A 24330-nucleotide genomic window follows, 5' to 3' on the forward strand; every position below is an offset into this window, starting at 1 on the left:
GCCAGAAAGGAAGGCTGACACGTAATATGAGCTTCTGGTATGATCGTCACAACACTTTTTTGTCCAACTAGATTCATGTTTCAGTTTTAATAGTTAAAAATATATGTTCTAAATATATGAAGTTACGTACTTATTACAAAATGTTATTCAGCTATCGGTCTATAAAAATAATGGTACTCCGGATATATAAAAATCCGGAGGTGCCAATAAGTGCCAGATCGTCCTACGTGATCTGTTGTCGAAAAAGTTGGACGATCTGGGACGAGATCTGAGGTCGGGAAAGTTCCGATCGGATATGCCCCTTACCATTAGTACGAACTTCGGTGGCCGAAGTCTTTTTCTGGCGAAGGAAGAAGAACATCCCTCGAGATAATACTCAAATTCAAGCTTAGATCACTTGAGTGCTCGTAAAGATTATCTTCAACTTTGGTATTATTATTAGTAACACAGTTATGATAACCAAATCTAATCCTACTTATATCACGTGATAACAAGAAGTAGTCAGAAACAGAATGGCCATCTTCTTGCCGACATCGCTTCCTTTTGGGAGTCAGAAATCAAGAACCTGTCGTCATAATGACATTTAATCTTCATAGTAAGTTGACACATTTTGTTATTTATAATAATATAATTTTCTTAAGCCCCCGTTAAGAAATACTCTTCCAAAAATAGTGGCCTCTGGAAAATACTAAAGTATTAATATTATTTACTAAGTGAACAAACAGTACTTTACGCTATTTCCTTTGACAGAATCACTCAGTGTTACTTATCTCAAAGTGACTTATCTTAAGGAGATTGTATGGGTTTGTAAGAATCCGTGATCTTGTTTTCTGAGCCCTCGTGGGTAAGAGATGAAAAAGTTGAGTACTTGCGTCGTGCGCCGTCACAGCATTGTTTACCAATTGCGTCCCCCCCCCCCTCCACCAGCTGTTCATACTCACCCAACTTCGCTTGTAAAGGTTACAACAGTCGTACTCTAGAAATCCATTTGGTATTCCAAGATGTTTAAAACATTCCAAAATAGAAGCTCACGTTTGTGGAATTTCCTGTCGTTGTTAGTTTTCTATTAACAAACTATCTCCCAATAGTTTTGTAACTTTGAACGCAACAAGCAAAAACAAACTCTACCTTTTCATTTGTTGTTCCTTCTGTAAAAATAGCTGGAAATCGAAGGTTTTCAAATTAATGAAATTAATGAAGAAATGTGTCAAACACCCCCCTACTTTTTACAATGGACGTAAAGAATATAGACTTGTAAGCTACAGTCCCGATCCTGTGAGTTGAGAAAAGATGCTGACTCCAAATTTTACGCTGCACTGAACATAAAGCCAGCTAATCTCCTTACTTTAGTGTCAAATAAGGTTGTACAACAGTGTAAAGACGTTAAAAACTCCACAGTCGTTCAAAAATTTGAGCTAATGATAGGAGTTCCAGGTTAAGGAAAAACTACTTTTATCATCAAACAATTTTAAGAGGGATACCTTGTAATATTTCCCTTGCGTGAAGCAGCTATTAACTTCCGCAAGCGAATAAGCTCTACATTCTCTCATACTGATAAAAAAATAATAAATAAATCTTGAAGGAAACAGGAACCTTCAAACCTTCAAACAAAGAAATAAATCTTGTCGTACTAGTTACTCGTTCTTAATTAGCTTAAAAAGTCATCTGAAAAAAGAAAGCAGGTACTACAGAGTAATTATAGACGAAGCACTGATGCTTCATGCAGGTGAAATTTTACTTGCTTGTCCCATTGCTGGAGCATCAGAGAGGCACTTCTAGTTGGAGACAAGCTCCAAATACGTTATATCAACAGAACAACTTATAATGTGGTACATAATGATATCCCTACACTAACATAAACTGCTCAAGTTTTGACATTACATAGATGAACGACGAGTGCTGCAACTCTAGCAAAACTAGCTCCTGTTGGTACTAGTAAGATCAGCATGAACTGAAATTAAATTCAATTGTTCTCCAAATAAACATAATACCTCTGTAGACCTCAGACCATCTGCAATAATCGTTCAGTTCGAATCCAAGCTAAAATCCCATATGTAACAGCTAGTTGGAATGACACCTACCATAACCAAATGCCATCAGAATCAGCCTTACAAACTCTCTCCACCACCTCATAAACCACTAACAGAGAATTATTTGCCGAGTGGATATTTTTAGGACAGTTCCTGTTAGAAAAGAGAGATAAGACATTTATTTATCAAACACACATTTTATGGAACTCAAACCTCAAAAACAATAAAAAGCAAAAATATACAAACTCAAAAACATTGATATTTCATCAAAATATTAACATCAGTAATAAGATAGAAATGCTTAACCATTTATGTGCATCACATCCTGACATAGCCTAACATATTCTATTAGGATAACAATGTTTAAAACCACATAATTAAAAACGTTAGATTTCCAGGTTAATGTTTTGTAACTGCATTTGCTAAAGAAAATCACCAAAAATGAGGCATTGTAATTTATAAGAGTGACAAGCAAAAGCTTATAGAGTTTTATATTGGATAATATAGCGAAAAGTTGATTTTTGAAGTGGCTGGAAATCAGGTTTTATCTGGCAGCGACCTTCCTATCTACATTCTCGAGATCTAAAAGGCACCTAAAGCTCCTTTAGATGATGCCTTGACTGCTTTGTTCAACTTAGGATTCCTTAAAAAAATAAGCACGTCAAACTTTAAACAACAGACAACTTAGGTCCCAAAACTTGCATGCTAAAATATATTTGAGCTGTTAACCTCCTGGGATAATATCCTCTAATGCCCAGATTGCATATTCAAACGTTTTGTATTCTTGCCGGCCGCTCTAAATTATTCTTGCCCCTTCAGAATTTCCTGCAGCTGCGAAGAAGTTTCACTAAAGCCCAAGAAAAATATCTTTCAAGTGGCAGAGCAGACGACTACCTTGTAACAGTCACGAGAAAGAAATAGTATGACTTAAAGCTTCGCGTAATTTAAGGAAGACAGTGAATAACGCTCATATTGCTGAAGTAACCAAACAAAGCAAGGCTGTATGGGACATTAGGAACAGCGAAAGATCTGCTCGCAGCGAAGTTAAGGAAGTCAAATGGCAGCTATCAAACTCTGGAGAGAACATAGGTTGGCGACAATTGCAGAGTAACTGAACTATTCAATTTCCACTTTTCCAACATTGTTGAAGAAACATTAAAAGCCAATACACCACATTGAACACTCAGTGCTATCATAATCCCATTTAGGCCTCATTTACATATTTCTTCTTTTCAGCCAGTCTCTTGTGAAGAGATTATATAGTTAATTAAATGAAGACGAGTTCCTCTACAGCAGTTGACGGCATTTTCTCCAGTGTGATATAAAAATATCGTTTGGACGAACTGTGCTTTCCTTTGACTGATATTGTTAGGTACTTCAAGATGTTTTCCCACTGAACTAAACAATTCCAGCGTATACATACTTCACAAACAAGGTAAACATTATATAAAAAACTATCTAATAGGTTCCTACAGTCTCTACAATAGTAGAAAAGACAGTTCTATCAAGGCATAAATGTCCCACCTTCATAAACAACCTCCCTCCTTCAGGGCAATATTACTTCCTTCGGGGAAATCAACTACAACAGAACTTATTGAATACATTATCGACCGCCTAGAATCAGGAAGTACAGTTAAGTAGTGTGTTTCTGAACCTAAGAAAAGCCTCTGACTGTCTCTATCACGAACTAATATTGGCTAAACTATAAGACTTGGGGATTAAAGAACTTTATGAATAATGAAAATGTGCCAGTCTATGGTATTGGCTATTAAAATGCATCGTTAGGAATTTATGAGAATAAAGAGCTCGTAGATAATATTTCGAAAGAAAGTTTAAATAATAGCGCCAATAAATAAATCATATAAAGGTGTCCAGGACGTGCGGGAATAGCTGAAAATGAAAAAAATAGGCTCATTAGCTAAATCATCTACTCTAGGAAATATAACGATTAGGGAAGTTTAAATAACATAATGAGGATTTTAAAGCATTCCAATACAAAACAAATATAACAAAAATATGAATCATTGTACCACCATAAACAATGTTCAATAGTATAGAAATGTCAATAAAGAGGACATTACTCAAAGTACATTAAGTAAGTTTGATGGTTTAAGACATCAAATTTTGATAGAGGCAAAATTGTTCAGATTTACAGAATACGACTGGGACATGCCAATATAAACACTTACCTCCATAGAATTAAATACTATTTTACTCCTTCGTGTCTGAATTGTTAAAAGAAGGAAATGAAACATTGGGCCATTTTTTCATCGATTGTCCTAGATATTCTTATAAATTAGATAAATGTCTCGAGAACGTAAAATAAATCATCAATAATCGTAATCAAACCAGCAGACAACTACAAGGTTCATTACATTAATTACATAAATGTTTACCCAGCCTTGGATTCTTTCATTCGTGGCCTTTCTTTTTCGGGTTAGAACATTGTTTGTTCGGCCCCTGGCAAAAAAGAAGTACCAATACCTCACCTTCTAAAATGTCTATGTTCTATTTTCTCCTTGTTCTTGAATTTTCTTTCTTTTAATAACTATATAACTTACACTAAATAGAACACAAAAGAAACTTGAATATTTGTAATTAACACCACATTGTTTTTGGTAAAACTTTGTTTTCAGACTCTTAAAATCACCAGATATCCATACCCAACGCTGATACTAGCCAGAATCTCATACTTAGAGAAAAAAATGAAGGACAACTACAAAACAAGTGAACTTCGGAGGTTCATGGATAAAATCCAAGCTGCCAAACTGTTGGCTAGTGAAAATTAAAAAAAGTCTGCAAACTTCAGGCCCGTCAACAACAAAATGTGAATTGAATTAGTGTGTTTAACCTTAGTAATTGTAGGGTACTGTATTTCTACCATGAATATAGTTACACTCTTAAATAAAAGCAAGACCTTATTACAACGTAAGTGTTTTAAAAGTTTTTTTTACAATGTTCATATTATAAACATAATATTTGATGCGGCACTATCTAAATAAAACTGCATTGAGAAAACTAACCAAACAAGCATTGAAAGGCTTTGTTTTTATTGGGTTTAATGTATTTTTTAGTTGTAATGGATTCTCTAAAGTCCATTTTACTAATCACCTATTCTATTTTTGTTTGTTTGAAGGTTCCTTTATTATTTACGAAGTAATTTTAATATTGATTTCATTATTTAATTCCAAACACATGATTTAGGCCTATCTTGTATTTTGGCTGCAGTATAATAATTCATCGTTACTATCAATCATTAAAATTCATGAGTAAAGAATCGTCGGTACTTTCTGATTAAATGAAGGCCACCAATAATAAACGGGATTTAGCAACTTTGGGGGGGCAGTTACACAATAAACACTAAAGGTTAGGTAGGTTAGTAAACCTAAATACTAACCACATCAGCCGCAGTGTGCTATGAATAGGTGGCCTCCGTTTAATCAGAATGTACCAAATCCTCTATATAACTACTTAAACCAAATTACGTTATAAGCATTTCAAATTCTATTATAAAAAGTAATGATGTTATGGCAAATACAAAAGAATCTAGGCTATGTGTATTTATAAAAATAACAAACAAACAGTAGGCTATAACATTTAATTACGTTTTACTATTTTGAAGGATGAACGTATGTGATATAAATAAAATTTGTATATAATCATTGTGCTTGCGCCCATTACAGATGGGTAGTCTTAGTGTCAGTAACAGGTAATTTAGTGGTAACCTACTATCAGGATACTATTAATTCAGTAACAGTTCAGCTGAATAATTCATTGTTCTCATGACGATTTTCTGGTTTAAGTTACTCGGTCACCAGTAACAACCGAAGTCATTTCGTGACAGTAATGAAGCTATGAATGCAAATATTTCATGATGGAATGTTATTATGTGATATTTATAAGTAGGTTTAGATTAGGTTATCATAAATAAGTTACTACTAGGAAAGTTAGATAACCTTTAGAAGCGCTCACGTGATCTGAGCTTGAATTTGGGTACTATCTCTGTATGGATGTTTGGTATCAATTTACAAAATCGTGACCATGGAAAGGTATGTTCATTTTTTTTTCCTGAAAACTACAATTTTTTCCTGAAAACAATAGTGAAGAAAAAATTCGTCGGCAACGAAAATCAAAGGAGTTACGACTTTTTGAAATTCTCTGAAAACTCTGTTTTTGACAGTACCTCTGGCAATTTTACTGAAATGATGACGTTAATCCTGTCAACGATGCCTGCCCGCTGCGCAGTGCTGCGCACTGCTTGCTCTTTTAGAAAAAAAATTAACTCGAGCTTGCAAAAGTCGAATCCCAGATCACGTGATGCCCCTGATCCTTAACCCTCCAAGTGTTGTTCGACAAAATTTTGTCGGTTATTTTCCATCTTTAATGCAATAATGCCCGAAAGGCATCAATATAATACAATGATATACTTTCCCCCCCAGTTTATATTGCACCTGTGATAATAACACTTGGCTATAAATGCCCAACCCATGAAAAAAAGTCCATTTTTCATGGTCACGGTATTGTAAATAAATACCGGATGTTTTCCTTATTTTGCCATTAACGGCCGCACTGATGACCAGGCGCATTTCTTATCAGTATTTTTCTAACCTCAAATCACGTTCTAAATCATTCAATGTAATCTGACACCTGAGAAGTTAAGACGATCTGGGGTGTGATCTGAGGTCGGGGAAATACAGATCAGAAATGCCCCTAGCCAACAGTGCAGGCTTCGATGGTGCCTTAGGAACTACCTCGCAATCCTGATGAAATAATTAAACATATCCCTCGAGATAGTACCCAAATTCAAGTTCAGATCACATGAGCACTTGTAAAGGTTACCTTTAACTTTTTATATTTATACTTTACCATAGCTTTCAGTTAGTTATTAGTTTATCAGTCTGTATTACATATAGTGAGTTAGTTAAATTTTTTTATACTAACAGGTTACTGGAACATAACACCTTAACACGTTATTTTGTAATAGGTTATTGATAAAAAACAGTATTTCCTGTTTCTAGCAGCCATTACTCAAGTGTTATACACATTACGTTGTAAACTTTTAAGATTTTATTATTGTGAAGCTATATTTTTTTATGTTAAAGAAATATACTCATTTTAGATTATAGAAAATAATACAACTTGGTTTATAATAAGTTTGAGTAGCGTAGTACTAACAGTTACTTAAAAGGGTAAACATCTCTGACAGCATTTAAATTGTTCTAATAATGATTCGACATTATCGATCATTCGAGTGTTGGACGCTTATCATACTGCAGCCTGTATTTTGTTACTGTAAAGACGTACAAGTACTGTTTTAATTTGTGTTGATTGAATACTTTAGACGTCAAAGTTGATATCAATATACTGTAATGTTAAACTATTCATTTGTGTAGGAGCATCAGTTTGTCACGTATCCAAAGCAGAGTTAAATACAAGAAGAAAAACACTGAGGACGCGTTTCTGCTTGGAACCAAGAAGGTACGTATAGAAGGTAATATTTTCAATAATAGCATCAAGAAACCATTTAACCCTTCCAGGGTCAACTTACTGTAGCCTTAGATTGCCTATTATTCATGTGTTGGAGTAAAAAACTTTTTTTTGACCAAAACTGCTCAATTTGATTTTAAATTGCTTACCTGTCATGGAAAAGTGGAAATCTATCCATAAATAATTTTACCCACCTTTTTTTTGTAATAGACCAGTATGTGTATATAAGCGTCATTGACCCTTCCACGAATTGACATGCATATATAAATAAAGGGTGATTTTTTTTATTGGTGTGGTTTTTAAAACTAAATAAAGAAATGAAAAACAACCTGCATTGACATAAAAATGCATTTATTTGAATTACAATGTCATGACATTAACGTTTAAAAATGATTTCTGGCATATGGGCTCCATTTCGTTCGCATATAAAGCCCAATCGAGAAGTCCAATTTTCGAATTTCAGCAGCTGTGGTTGAATTCCGCCAATAACTCGATGAATGTTAGCTTCCAAGTCATTTAAAGTTTGTGGCTTGTCAGCGTATACTTGAGACTTAACATATCCCCACAGAAAGTAGTCTGTTGGCGTGATATCACACGACCGTGGGGGCCAGTTGACACTACCTCTAAATGAGATGATACGTTCACCAGATGTTTCTGCCAAGAGGCCAATTGTGTCGTTTGCCGTGTGGCACGTCCCGCCGTCTTGTTGGAACCAGACATTTTCTAAATCCACTTCAAGTTCGTTTAGCTGAGGAAAGAAAAAGTCCCGTAACATTGCCCGATAGCGTTGACCATTTACCGTAACAGTCTGGCCAGCATTGTCTTTAAAAAAATAAGGGCCTAATAACACCACCTGCCCAAATGGCGCACCAAACGGTAAATTTTTGTGGATGAAGGGGCATACCAACAAATTCTTTTGGGTTTTCATCACTCCAAATCCGACAATTCTGTTTGTTAACAAAGCCGCATAACCAGAAATGAGCCTCATCACTGAAAAAAATCTTGCCTGCGAAAGCTGGGTCACGTGTTATCTTATGTTGAGCCCATTCAACGAAATCAAGACGCTTGCGATAGTCTAATCGTTTCAGTTCTTGCACCAACTGAATCTTGTATGGATATAGGCGTAGATCCTTCCGTAAAATATTCCATAGAGTTGAGTAGCAGATCGCTAATTGCTGCGCACGATGACGAATCGACACACTTGGATCCTCTTCAACACTATGAGCAACAGCATCAACAGCCTCTTCGGTCCTTACTGTGCGGCGTCTCTGCCGATGCTTGTCAACAAGAGTGTGGGTATTACGAAAACGATTAACCAAAGCTCAAATACCTGACTCTGATGGACGATTATGAGGTCCGTAAATCGGACGAAGAGCTCGGTAAGTTGCCCGAACTGAACTGCGGTTTTCAAAATAAATTTGCACTATTCGCAAACGCTCTTCTTTTGTATGTCTGTTCATAGTTACTATACAATAATACGCACTAGACAATACAAATATCGAAATGACATAAGATAATAAACAAAGATCAGCTGTTTTATTCAAATTTAATTGTTGTGTTTAATAGTGGTGCCAACTTAAAAAACCACACCAATAAAAAAATCACCCTTTTATTGATGTTTAGGTTTAGCATAATAAAAACATTTTATGATAAAAATAAGTAGGTATTACATGATTAGGGTTAACATACAAAACAAATAAAGTAAAAACTAATCATATAACAAAGGAGATTGATCACTGTCCATTCACATAGTCCTCCATGTTATGATAAGCTTCGAAACAGCTATCTGGGTGAAGGAACGGTTTGTTGACACACGTTTTAAAAAAATAGATCGTTTCTTTTCGCAGATATTTTTTGTAGCAGACATGGCATCGATGACCCTTTGCGTCTCTTCCCATGAGATGAAGTTTTCCGTCTAGCTGTGGTACGAGGGGTGCAGAGCAACTGAGAAAGAAAGAGGCAGGCAGCCGACAATGACCTTGACTTGTCGCTAAAACCCCTCCCCCCACCAAGCAGCCCGAGCCATTCCGGCACACCCCCCTTCTCCCACCTTACTGCCACCAAACTACTTCACTCAATAACTACAGAACTGATTGCAAATTTACTTTTTAGAGTACAACTGGGTGGGATGTAGGAATAAAATATTCATGACTTATTCTAAGGCAACGTACATTATAAATTTCATCTACATCAATTCAGTAGGTATGATCGAGTATGAAACAACCTAACAACTTTTGTTCAGTGCGCCGAGTGGAGAGCGACTCAGTAAACAAAGAGGCAATCGACAATGACCTTCATTCGGTTGCCGCTAAAGCCCCTCCCCCCCCCCCAAGCAGCTCAAGCCACTCCGGCACCCCCCCCCTCTCCCAACCATACTGCCACCAAACTACTTATATTATGTTCCCGATTAGCTGGAATAGCTGACAACGGCAAACAATAAGGATATTCATAAACATGATTATGCATATATAGACGCATTTGACGCTTGGCCAAAATAAGTGTATGCGTAAATATACGCATATGACCCCCGGGAAATCTTAAGTTAGGCGTATATAACCGTCATTGACCCGGCAAGGGTTAACACAAGGTAGAAAACATGTCAAATTTATATTGCCAAGTTTTAAATAATGTATCCAATTATAAAACATTGACATTATATAATAAAATAGTATTAACCTCAAATACATACATTATAGATATAAATAATGGTAGTACAAAATGCTTAATTTGAATTATTATATTATATTTGGCATTGTTTAAAAAGATAAAACGTCATGCTATGATATGTAGGAAAAGCACTGCATATCACAAATACAGGAGGATATTTAACTTTAAAAGAGGCCCCAAAACTGTGTAAATAACAATTTATTTATTGACAAACACTATATTGTAAAAAAAAAAATGTATTGAATTGCAACAAATGTTGAAAATGTCGTCCATCTATTTTTATACACTTGTCACCACGTTTCACCATGTTCCTGGCCTATCTTCTTAGCTGTACTCATTACTATCTCATTAATATTGCATTGGTAATGTTTGAGCTCAATTCCTGTAGAGTATGAGGATTGCTCCTGTAAACAATTTCTTTTAAGTAGCTCCACAAAAAGAAGTCAAGACTAGACAGATCAGGGGGTCGTGGTGGCTACAATCCTGTAGAAATTATTCTTCCATAAAAAAAATCCTGTAGCATCTCCATACAAGAGCGAGCTGTATGGCAAGTGGCACCATCCTGTTGCAGCCAGCATTAACGCTCATCCTCTTGCAATAAGCTTATGAACTGTTGGATAATGTCTTGGTAGAAGGTAACATTCACAGTTGTTTCAAAAAAGCAAGTGACCTATTATTCTTCGCCTTGAAACCGTACACCATACTCCTTTTTTTGTGGGTGTAGGGGAGTTTTGATGAATATGTGCGAGTTGTCAGTACTCCAGGTCCAGTAGTTTTGGCTGTTAACATAACCTCCAAGATGGAACCAAGCTTCATCTGTAAAGAACATGTTTTAAAATGTCAGTGTTACCTCTAATGAATGTCTTGAATCATTGGCAGTAGTGAGACTTTTTGATATTATCAGCATCCTTCAGTTCATGGAAAACCTGCATTCGGTATGGATAACATTTCAGTATTCTCACAACAGTGTGGGCTGAACCTAATGTAATGTTCTTTTCCCGGCTTAGCCTTCGCAAAGACTTATGTGGAGATCTAGTAACTGATGCTCTAATATCCTGAACGACTTGCGGAGTTAAAACTGACCGCTTCCGTTCCAACACTGAACCTGTTTCATGAAACTTTTAAACTAACTTCTGTATTACACTTCTGTTTTACTAACTGGTGCTTCTTTTTCAAATTTGTTCATGAATCGTTGCTGACACACATCAGGAGATTTCGTAATTAAATAAGTTATAATCACGAATACATGTTCTTCAACAGTTAAGCTCATTTTAACTATATCCAAGCAAAATTAAAGACTATAAAACAATTATAAACTAGTTTAACTGTCATGAGCTAGGTAAAGAATTTAAATTGATTAATTAGCTACTATGGCATCATATAATATCACTAAATATAACATATGTTTTGTTAGGGTTCTGTTTATTAGATTTAGATATAAAATTAGCTTTATAGATTTTGACAAGATTTAAGTTGTGTATAGTTGGCATGATTGATAAAAAAATGTGTACAACAAAACAATTTTAAACCTAAAATTAATTATTTAGCTGAAATAAAACTGTAAATTTTAAATAGACTTGGATATAAATCCTAACTTGGATATAAGTTTTCTAATTGAAACTTTTTTGATAGGAAGTCATCTTGCACCAATTATAAGCAATTAAAAATGTGTGGAAAACTGGTGAGGCATCCGATGGACGCTTGGTACACTTGCTCATCAGTGAGTTTATTAGGGTTTACACTTGCTCATCAATGAGTTTATTAGGGTTTACACTTGCTCATCAATGAGTTTATTAGGGTTTACACTTGCTCATTAATGAGTTTATTAGGGTTTACACTTGTTCACCAATGAGTTTATTAGGGTTTTACACTTGCTCATCGATGAGTTTATTAGGGTTTCCACTTGCTCATTAATGAGTTTATTAGGGTTTACACTTGCTCATCAATGAGTTTATTATGGTTTACACTTGCTCATCAATGAGTTTATTAGGGTTTACACTTGCTCATCGATGAGTTTTATTAGGGGTTTACACTTGCTCATTAATGAGTTTATTAGGGTTTACACTTGCTCATCGATGAGTTTATTAGGGTTTACACACTTGCTCATTAATGAGTTTATTAGGGTTTACACTTGCTCATCAATGAGTTTATTAGGTTTACACTTGCTCATCAATGAGTTTATTAGGGTTTTACACTTGCTCATCAATGAGTTTATTAGGGTTTACACTTGCTCATCAATGAGTTTATTAGGGTTTACACTTGCTCATCAATGAGTTTATTAGGGTTTACACTTGTTCACCAAGGAGTTTATTAGGGTTTACACTTGTTCACCAAGGAGTTTATTAGGGTTTACACTTGCTCATCGATGAGTATATTAGGGTTTACACTTGCTCATTAATGAGTTTATTAGGGTTTACACTTGCTCATTGATGTGTTTATTAGTGTTTACACTTGCTCATCAATGAGTTTATTAGGGTTTACACTTCCTCATCATTGAGTTTTTTAAGGTTTACCCTTGCTCATCAACAAGCTTATTAGTGTTTACACTTGTTCACATGTGACATATATGCTTACCAGCGATCATGGTCATACGTACATGTGGCCACACCAAACCTAGGACTAAACCTTAAAAGTGTATTTTATAAGCAAAATAATTTTGATTATAATGCTACTGTTTCTACAGTTTTGTACATTTAATGTTTAAACATACACATTATCCCATAATGCATTATGGCAATAGAGTTGATCAACCCTTGATGAATACGTCTTTACATATGTTCATGGGCATTCAATTAGAGAGGGTACCTGTTACATGGCAAAACTTCACTGTCTCACTGAAGTAAAACTAATTCCATTTGACCACTTCTACAATTTTTGTTGTTTTAGGAGGATTTCTGCAATTTTTGACAACCCTAATGCAATAAGCGCTTTGAGAGATGGGCCAGATTACACTTTCCGGGACAAGAGGCCGACACCTTATGGTATAATGCAGTACAAGAGAATCTGCCAGAGTATAGAGCACACTGTGAGTACATTGTACTAGGATATTACCACGTAAATAATACAATAGTTGATGATTACACTTTCCGGGACAAGAGGCCGACACCTTATGGTATAATGCAGTACAAGAGAATCTGCCAGAGTATAGAGCACACTGTGAGTACATTGTACTAGGATATTACCACTTAAATAATACAATAGTTGATGATTACACTTTCCGGGACAAGAGGCCGACACCTTATGGTATAATGCAGTACAAGAGAATCTGCCAGAGTATAGAGCACACTGTGAGTACATTGTACTAGGATATTACCACTTAAATAATACAATAGTTGATGATTACACTTTCCGGGACAAGAGGCCGACACCTTATGGTATAATGCAGTACAAGAGAATCTGCCAGAGTATAGAGCACACTGTGAGTACATTGTACTAGGATATTACCACGTAAATAATACAATAGTTGATGATTACACTTTCCGGGACAAGAGGCCGACACCTTATGGTATAATGCAGTACAAGAGAATCTGCCAGAGTATAGAGCACACTGTGAGTACATTGTACTAGGATATTACCACTTAAATAATACAATAGTTGATGATTACACTTTCCGGGACAAGAGGCCGACACCTTATGGTATAATGCAGTACAAGAGAATCTGCCAGAGTATAGAGCACACTGTGAGTACATTGTACTAGGATATTACCACGTAAATAATACAATAGTTGATGATTACACTTTCCGGGACAAGAGGCCGACACCTTATGGTATAATGCAGTACAAGAGAATCTGCCAGAGTATAGAGCACACTGTGAGTACATTGTACTAGGATATTACCACTTAAATAATACAATAGTTGATGATTACACTTTCCGGGACAAGAGGCCGACACCTTATGGTATAATGCAGTACAAGAGAATCTGCCAGAGTATAGAGCACACTGTGAGTACATTGTACTAGGATATTACCACGTAAATAATACAATAGTTGATGATTACACTTTCCGGGACAAGAGGCCGACACCTTATGGTATAATGCAGTACAAGAGAATCTGCCAGAGTATAGAGCACACTGTGAGTACATTGTACTAGGATATTACCACGTAAATAATACAATAGTTGATGATTACACTTTCCGGGACAAGAGGCCGACACCTTATGGTATAATGCAGTACAAGAGAATCTGCCAGAGTATAGAGCACACTGTGAGTACATTGTACTAGGATATTACCACTTAAATAATACAATAGTTGATGATTACACTTTCCGGGACAAGAGGCCGACACCTTATGGTATAATGCAGTACAAGAGAATCTGCCAGAGTATAGAGCACACTGTGAGTACATTGTACTAGGATATTACCACGTAAATAATACAATAGTTGATGATTACACTTTCCGGGACAAGAGGCCGACACCTTATGGTATAATGCAGTACAAGAGAATCTGCCAGAGTATAGAGCACACTGTGAGTACATTGTACTAGGATATTACCACTTAAATAATACAATAGTTGATGATTACACTTTCCGGGACAAGAGGCCGACACCTTATGGTATAATGCAGTACAAGAGAATCTGCCAGAGTATAGAGCACACTGTGAGTACATTGTACTAGGATATTACCACTTAAATAATACAATAGTTGATGATTACACTTTCCGGGACAAGAGGCCGACACCTTATGGTATAATGCAGTACAAGAGAATCTGCCAGAGTATAGAGCACACTGTGAGTACATTGTACTAGGATATTACCACGTAAATAATACAATAGTTGATGATTACACTTTCCGGGACAAGAGGCCGACACCTTATGGTATAATGCAGTACAAGAGAATCTGCCAGAGTATAGAGCACACTGTGAGTACATTGTACTAGGATATTACCACTTAAATAATACAATAGTTGATGATTACACTTTCCGGGACAAGAGGCCGACACCTTATGGTATAATGCAGTACAAGAGAATCTGCCAGAGTATAGAGCACACTGTGAGTACATTGTACTAGGATATTACCACTTAAATAATACAATAGTTGATGATTACACTTTCCGGGACAAGAGGCCGACACCTTATGGTATAATGCAGTACAAGAGAATCTGCCAGAGTATAGAGCACACTGTGAGTACATTGTACTAGGATATTACCACGTAAATAATACAATAGTTGATGATTACACTTTCCGGGACAAGAGGCCGACACCTTATGGTATAATGCAGTACAAGAGAATCTGCCAGAGTATAGAGCACACTGTGAGTACATTGTACTAGGATATTACCACTTAAATAATACAATAGTTGATGATTACACTTTCCGGGACAAGAGGCCGACACCTTATGGTATAATGCAGTACAAGAGAATCTGCCAGAGTATAGAGCACACTGTGAGTACATTGTACTAGGATATTACCACTTAAATAATACAATAGTTGATGATCCCTGCAGGAGCCCATAATTATTACTAGTATGTGTATGGAAACCAGAAGTTATCTGAGCTGAGTATATTATTACTACTTCTTTAACAGACTCCTTCCACGGGGTCTTATCTCAATGCTTTTTATATTCTTTCACTTTGCGAGTTACTCTTGGCTACTTCTTTTACATCTGATAAATGGTGTATATTAGTTCTTAGGCTTACGTGAACAATGTCATAAAAATCATCTGTTACAGCTCCCACTGTATTGAAACATTGCTTTGAGACTCAATATCGAGAGCTACGATTTTATGGTTTATTTGTCATTTCTATTTTATTAAAGCATCCTGTAGTTTGGCCCATCACCATTATTTACAAGTACTAAAAAATTACAGTTACTAAAAAATTTACCAATAGCTCACAATGCAAAACTCCTCACAGCTGGAAAAGTTTGTCTTTCGGTTTGGCAGCACAAATATCTTGTGTCTTATTTTCCCGGCTACTGCTGACAGCTGTACTGTTATTATTAAAGCCTTGTTAAACCAACCTATCGGTTAAAGTGGTCTGATAACTTCCGTTGTTAACTAACAATCTTTTAATCTAGTTACTTCACTGAAAATACACATCGCAAAAGACAACTTCCTGCAAAATGTCTAAATCTTTATAGTTCAATAGTTACTCTGAGTTTGTTAGCATCACAAGTGGGATGTTAACTAATGATGATATCAGGCCACTTTGCCCCATGAGATATATCCTTAAAGTGCGGCGTAAGGATATGTCCGTACCGCCGTAACCAGGCTAGTTGCGAAAATATCCATCTTGTATTGATTTAGTTTATTGTGTACATTAGTTTTCGAAAGTGATGCAAATTGTGCAAGAATATATTAAGATATTTCTGACAATCAGGAAGCAAACTTATGGCTTGTTGGGCCGAAAATAAATTAATAAACAGTGCTATTCTTTTGTTTTATCTGACAAAGCAGGGTGTACCATGCGGGTATTGACGTACGCATAAGGCACAGCCACCTAATACCAGCAGAGTATTTAAAACAATAATTTTGTTTATTACTTCTTCCAATCAAAATAGAATAAATACGTTTTGGGAACAACAAAACTTTTTATATCTAAATACACTTTACATGTATCCAGGCCAACTTTCCTCAGTGGTTTAATGGTTAACAACAGTTAGGGTCAACCAGTTGCCCTTAGTGACAGCTAATTGTTAAACCAAAATTTATCAATAAAAAGCATTTGTCTGCATGTGCAAGGGATGGAGCTTGATTCAGATTCGCTAAAGTGACCAACTACAATCAGTATGGCTCCTTTAACATATGATGCCAGCATTTTGACAGTTTAAAGTTATCTTTTTTGTTGAATTTATTTTATTACTTGATTATTGCTTAGGTTTCTTTTATAATTTTTGGATAATAGCAGAGAACTTCGGACGTTCTTTTCTGCTATGACTGATTTTTTCATATCTTGCAATTCGTGTGCCCAATATATTCACTCAATTGTGCAGATATTAAATGTTTTGCCTCAACTAACTTACTTGGAGTTTTGTTAATGGGACTCCCTCCCAGAGTGCTCAGTGAAATCCTGTTTATTCACTGGTCTCAAACATTTGTTCAATTTTTAGTTGCTTGGTTTTGATACTGTGTCTTCTTAATTTCATCCCTATATTTTATGGATAATTCCTGGAATATAAGAAAATTAAATCAGTTTTGGGTGTTCTAACTTCATTTCGACTTTGATGTTAAAATAGCATTTTCTAACAAATGACTTGTTTTTAAGAGCTTTATTAATCTGTGTTATTTTGTACCCATTCTCCTGTAATGTTTTGTATAATGTCCTCGTCTCTGCATTCCAGCCATTTTTATCATCTAATTTGTAGATTACACAATTTAATGCATTCAATACTCCAGATGTCTGGGCTGTAAGATGGAAAGATTGGATGTTTAGTATATTTTAGTGTGTCTTGGTTATCTATATAGCAAATGTACTCCTGTCTGGTTTCCTAGGTGTCAATACATCCAAAAAATGGTAAAGATTTGTTGTTTTCAACTTCTATGGTAAACTTGTTGTTAGGTTGTATAGCATTTAAAAGTGGAATAGCCAAAGTTTAGTGACACAGTTTAACACAATTTAAATGACACAGTAATCAAAAATTACAACTGTGTCATTTAAAGTTAACATATGTTTAAAAAGTCCACATGTGTATATTTAATTGTTTATTATTTATTTATTTAGAGGTTAATGTACACTGATGATGGTTAAAAACCGAAACCTGTGTATGTCAATAAAAAGATTTTTAAAAGGGTTTTAGTTACTTTTCATTACATTAATATATATATAGATAACCCTATAAGTGGAGTTAATAACATATATATATATATATAGGGTGAGTGGCTCTTGGTGTGACAAAATTTTTTAGCTTATAATGCAATGTAAATGTGATGCAATGGCGGTTATAAACAAGCCTAACTCCAAAAATTAGGTCTGAAATGAATTATTTTCAGTTTTTCTAAGAAACCCGTGTTTTGTACGTAAATCTGATATTTCTCAGCAATGTATAGACATATGTGAGCAAACTACATCATTTTTAGATTCTCTCCGTTAAATTTTCAATTTGAAAAAGTTATCAGTTCAAACGGTAAGAAAAGAAAATTAAGCTTCAGATCGATTCAAAGGGCAAAGTTGCTAAGTTTCAGAAAAACTGAAATATCATTGAACCCCATCTTTTCACCATACCCTGTACACAAGAATGTGTCAAGTGATATTAAAAACTTTGCCTTAAAAAATGTTACTACTAAAATTTTGACTAGTCAAAATTTTAGTAGTAACATAACGAATAAAACGTATCCAATTAAAGGAACAATTGATTGTAATTCATGTAATATAATATATCAGCTAAATTGTAATTTTTGTAATAAACAATATATTGGCCAAACCTCTAACCCTCTTCGTATCAGAATGACAGGTCACCGTTACAGTATTGTTCATGGAGATGACAAGCCCCTCGCTGTACATTCCAGGGAACATAATCAGGACAAAATTGAAAACTGTTACAAATTAAAAGGCATCAATAATGTTCCATTGCATGCCAACGAAAATATAAATAGATTTAATTTGAGAAGGAGCGAAACTTCTCATCAACTTGTTTTAAGGTCAAAATTTCCTTTAGGTTTGAACATTCGTTAATTTCTAAATTTTTTACTCTTTGGTGTTTATGATGAAACATCAGCTGTGAGGTATTTTCCCCTGTTTATTATTCTATTTCAGTTCTTTTTCTTGTTTATATTTAGTTAGTTTAATTATTTAATTTTGTAAATATGTATACACTATTTGTTATCTGAAGAAGTATGCTGACATACGAAAATTCATATAAAGAGTTTACCAATATTTGGTTTTTTATTTTTACATGAAGAGAATACATATTGATATATATATATATATATATATATATATATATATATATATATATATATATATATAAATTTGTTACTACAGGTTACAATGGTTGTCCCATTGTTGCCCCATGAGTTTTCACATGGAAATTATTGTCAATAAAGAAATAAGTTTATTCAAAGTATATTTATGTGATTAATTGGCTTAACTATTTGGACCTATTTTTATAATTGGCACTTTCATGAAAAGCGATCCATCATCAAAACCAACAAGTATGCCATATTTTCATCAAATTTTTATGAATTTGATTAAATTTTGTTAATCTCTTACAATGCAAGGAAGTGTGATTTAACAAGAAAACATGAGAAAGGAGATAACGGAATCCAAAGTGCACATATAACTTTTGGTCTAAAAATCATTTTATGAATTGAGATGAAGCCGAAATAATAAATCAGGACCTTGTTTCTCTAAAGGAAATTAATCTGGGCGTCATACATTAAATTAGGGAATTAACCAATCAGTCAACCATGGGTTGAAATTAGCTCACTTTGGTTACCAGTTCTAAAAATTTAACTAACAATAAATAAACCAATAGCCTACTAACATGTGCTATACTGTCCCGATCTGTGACTTCCCATGTTTGGGCCCTTCAAAGAAGAATTGGGAGAACACTACTTTTACGATAGTGAAGGGTGGAAACGTTATTATATAATTAGTTATAAACATGATTAGCTTCAGTATTTGGTGACAGCACTAAAATAATTTTAGATTGTGTAAGGAAAATGTTTCAATAAAAGTGGAGATTATTTAGGAAAATAACGTGTGCAAAATTGTATGTACTCTACCAATACATGTTTAAAACTTAAATTCAAGATAGTATGTATTGATTATATTTGTTCATGTTATTTTTTAGGCTGCCATAATCCGTTGCAACAAGGAAATCGATCTTGCCCTTCAGCTGGAGAAGAGACAGGCAGAAGATTTTCAAGCTGAGGTTCAATCCATTCTTGACAAGAAACTAAAACCCAAAGGTGGAAAGGTGGAGGCTAAAAGCAAAAAAAGATGAACTGGTAATATAAGAGTTTCACTCTGTAGCCACTAGGTGTGGGACTAACATGGCCATTTTGATGTCAGGGCATTTCTCCGTTCAGTGGCTATCCAGCTGTGCTAGTGAGAGGTTACTGTTTCTTACAATAGCAGTTTAAAGTGTGACGTAATTGAAAATCCTGTGAGTTGTGAAGTACGGTCGGTAATACGGTTTTTGTTGGCTAAACACAATAAACCAATTGAGATTTATCGCTAACTCTCTGAAGTTTATGGGAACGATGTAAATACTGAAGGTCGAGTGGTGCATTAAGTTTGAAAATGGCTTAACTGATGTGCATGATGACGAACGAAGTGGACGATCAAGCATTGTGAACGTTGAAATTGTCTCTAAAATCGATGAGAAGATATTTTTTCCAAGTACGTAATTAGTGCTGAAAAACTGAAAGTTGCACTAAAATGGAAATAAAAGACTGAACAATAGATAAAATGTATCTTTTAATTGTGTTCCTTTAATATATTATGACAACCCACATAGTCTAGGTGTAAAACAATTTTACAAAGGAGGCAAAAGCTGATGCAGTAGATCTCATAGATAATATTTTTGAATTTATATTGTTATTTTAGCTGTTATTTAGACAGATCTATTAGGTGAAATTAATTTAAGAAATTTAGTCTGCCTGAAATGTCAAGGCAGTAAAAAAAGGCAGCTTACGAGTTACCAAAGGAAATACACAAAATAGATATATGGTTTGTTTATTTAGAAAGTGCCAAAGACATCTGCAATGCAATTACCTGTAGAGTTTGATCCAGGAAGAGGAAAAGTGAAAGGTTTCTTGATAAAGATGTTGAAGCAATACTTTAAAAATTTGGCTGAAAAAACTTCTATGACGAATTTATTAAAACGTACCTTACTGACATCTGAAATAGCAATATACTTTATTTTGAATAAGTGAACAAAATTGTAACGAAAATACTAAAAATAAAGATCAAGAAACAGTAAAAGAACACAACAAAAAGGCAATCCAAAACAATGAAATATCCTGACAATTTGTCAGGAATATAAAGTGTGAAATATATCACTTTAATGCCGTTTTAAAACCCATATTTAAAATGTTATTGATGAATGTGAAAGAAAAATGTTTTCACTAAAATTTTGAACGAAATGTGCTATTTGAAACTTAGTTTTACCAGAGGTTTGAATTGTTTTTAGGACGTTTCAATATTTTTGTGAGTGTTTGCATTTGGAAACGAGTGTTTAGTGTTTATGGTAATAACTGCAAATAAATTACCATGTACAATTGACTATTCATTTGCTATAGAAAAATTAGGGAAAGTAAAGATAACAAAATTTAAAATACCACTGGAGTTAAAAAAAGTGTTGAAGTGAAGGTTTTTCAATAACTTAAAATGTAGGTCTAGTAATTCTTCAGAAGTATTATTTGTAAGTTGCAGGTTTAAGACAATCTGACACTTTTCGCTCTGTATTAGCGTAAATATCCTTAATTTACTGCATATTTAATTTAAAAGCGTTTATTTATTGAGTATATCTTTGATATACTACGTATGATAATGTGAAATGAATCATCGTAAATCCTTACGTCATTGAATAATACAGTGATCTCATTTCAGATATTATTTATTTCAGTTGGTAGTTTATTCCTCTTATCAACAAAGCAAGTAAATCTGTTTCCTTGTAAATCAGTTAACATTGTTGTCTCTGTTGCTACAATAACAAATTGATGAGCCTTTGCTCTAATTTATATGTGAAGGAAGGGAAGATGTAAATTAACTGTTAATCTGAATGTGGTTTATGGGTTCATCTTGTCTGCTGTAAACAATTTAATTCATTATTTAAATTACAGTACGTTTCATTATTTGTTGAGCATGAGATTTTAGTGTTTCAGTTGCCATTAAACCATTGGCGTACTAATATTTAATGGCATAACATCTTCATTTACAATGTAAGACATTAAAAAAAGTATTATATGATAAAATTACATGTTTTAAAATAAATTTTCTCTTAATGAAATTTTTTTTATAAATAAAGAACATACCACTCCCTGAAGCACTCACGTACACACTAAAAATTTCACATTTTCATCTTTTTTTTATTTTTATTTGAGCCTGATTACAGTACGGCTAAAATTGCATACTTTAATTGCCTGTAATTTCATGTGTAGTGGTAAAAACTATTTTTACACTATATATATATATATACAGGGTGAGGCAGAAAGGATGGATGTTTTTAGAACAGATAGTATTCTGATCTGGGTAGTGGGAGTTGGGCGATTGAAGTGGCCATGTGTTCGGTAGAACATACCATTTTGTCTAGTCATTGTTTAGTCGTCATCATGGAGTCGTGGAGTGTGCAACACCGTGTGTTTACTTACGACAGTTTTGTTCGTAATAATGAGAGTATTGTTGCAGTTCAGCGCGAGTTTCGTCGTCATTTCAATCTTGCGAGAAATAACAGTGTACCCACTCGTAACACCATTTTACGTTGGGTTCAGTCATTTCGTTCAGTAGGAACAGTGATGAATAAACGACCGCCAGGGGCTCATCGCGCTGTACGCACTCCAGAAAATGTGGAAAGAGTTCGGCAAGCCATACTCCGTAGTCCTGGTCGATCTGCTAGGAGACATTCTTCTGAACTGAACATCAGTAATCGGTCAGTAAGGCGTATTTTACATAACGATCTAGGATTTCATCCCTACAAAATTGCCATTGTTCAACAATTGAATCCTGGCGATTATGTAAAGTGGCTAAATTTTGCTCGAGAAATGAAGGCCATACTTGACCAAAATGAAAACACCATTTTGTTTAGGACAGATGAAGCACATTTTCATTTGAATGGTACCGTTAATCAGCAGAACTTTCGTTATTGGTCAGATGAAAATCCAAAATTAATGCATGAGAGACCATTACACAGTCCCAATTTGATAGTTTGGTGTGCTGTGAGCAGTACAGTTGTTATTGGTCCATACTTTTTTGAAGACGACAACGGGACCACTGTAACTGTAACCTCGGAACGTTGTAGACAGATGTTCACTGAATTCTTCCTACTTGAACTAAGAAGAAAACGTATTCCTATCCGGCAAGTATGGTTTCAGCAGGACGGGGCGACAGCTCACACAGCAAGAAATTCAATGGAAGCAATTCGGGCTGTTTTTTGTGGTCGCATCATTTCTCGGTTTGGTGACATTGATTGGCCTCCTCGTTCCCCAGACCTGTCCATGTGCGACTACTTCTTGTGGGGTTTCCTCAAGTCACGTGTTTACCAGCATAAACCACGTACACTTCAAGAACTAAAGGAAGCAATTCGTGTGGAAGTCGAACAAATTGGCAGGGCAATGTTAGAAAGAGTAGAAGCCAACTTTCCGAGAGCGGCTTGTAAATTGCATCGCTGAAAACGGCCGTCACCTGTCAGATTTTGTTTTCAAACATTAATTTTCTAAAATGGTAAGATCATGTGAATATTATTCTGTAAATAAATGTTTTTTTATGCACAGGTAACGACATATTGCTTTTTTGAAAACCGTTCATCCTTTCTGCCTCACCCTGTATATTATATATATATATATCTAAAGGGACTGTAAATTTAAACAAACGAATATATTTTCTAAAACCGCTTGCAATTAAGCCACTCTGATAGTAGATTTACACTTTTTAAATGTAAAGATCAAACTTAAGGAGGCAGCTTATTAATATTATTGTAGTTGCTAGTATTTTTTGCTCTTGTAATGTTTATCAAGTCTGATATTTGCTATTTCTGAAGTCTAAGTTAGAGGCTATTTTTTGTTCTGGTATTGTACTCATGGAGTGTAGTGTTTTTCAAATTGGGGTTAATTTTTTGGCGTATGGGTTTTTTTATTGCAAGATGTTGTGGATATTGCTGGGTAAATTTACTTATAATGCTTATATAGTTTTATTTACTATATCCTGTGCGTTTTAAAATAAATACTTTTTGTTTCAGATATTAGTAAAGAAGTTATTGAAGAAGAAATGTATGAAGTTGAAAGAACCCTGTCAGATGGGACATAGATTTTGTGTATAAGAATCCATTAAAATAATTTGATTCAAAACGTTCTCTGTATTCATTACACCTCAACCAAATTTTACAAGATTGTAAATCATTGGAGTAACCTGGAAAACTATGATTGTCAATGCATACTAAATTTAAAGTTACATAAGAAATCATTTATTGTTAAGGACTCGTGGAAACACCAGAATTGAATTTGAGTGATTATCGGTATAATAGAATAGCAAAACGAGTAGTGAAATA

At 34.7% G+C, this 24330-nt stretch overlaps 1 protein-coding gene across 1 annotated transcript; it reads left to right on the top strand.

Moving 5' to 3' along the window:
- The first annotated feature begins 4799 nt into the window (after positions 1 to 4799).
- On the top strand, positions 4800 to 24130 carry LOC124353472 (39S ribosomal protein L52, mitochondrial-like). Its single transcript, XM_046803315.1, has 5 exons — positions 4800 to 4958; positions 7424 to 7508; positions 13071 to 13209; positions 19915 to 20071; positions 24022 to 24130. Exons 1-4 carry the CDS (start codon positions 4913 to 4915, stop codon positions 20065 to 20067), a joined length of 423 nt encoding a protein of 140 aa, XP_046659271.1. The 5' UTR covers positions 4800 to 4912; the 3' UTR covers positions 20068 to 20071; positions 24022 to 24130.
- Positions 24131 to 24330: the final 200 nt, after the last annotated feature.

This window comes from Homalodisca vitripennis, chromosome 2 (assembly GCF_021130785.1).
Source record: "Homalodisca vitripennis isolate AUS2020 chromosome 2, UT_GWSS_2.1, whole genome shotgun sequence".
In the NCBI taxonomy this organism is placed as follows: Eukaryota; Metazoa; Arthropoda; class Insecta; order Hemiptera; family Cicadellidae; genus Homalodisca; species Homalodisca vitripennis.

Excerpts from the sequence above, each read along its gene's own strand:
- LOC124353472 (XM_046803315.1), top strand. The coding sequence starts at position 4,913 with ATGAATATAGTTACACTCTTAAATAAAAGCAAGACCTTATTACAAC. Across the intron at positions 4,959-7,423 it reads AAGCAAGACCTTATTACAAC|GAGCATCAGTTTGTCACGTA; the intron begins GTAAGTGTTTTA and ends TCATTTGTGTAG. Across the intron at positions 13,210-19,914 it reads GCCAGAGTATAGAGCACACT|GCTGCCATAATCCGTTGCAA; the intron begins GTGAGTACATTG and ends GTTATTTTTTAG.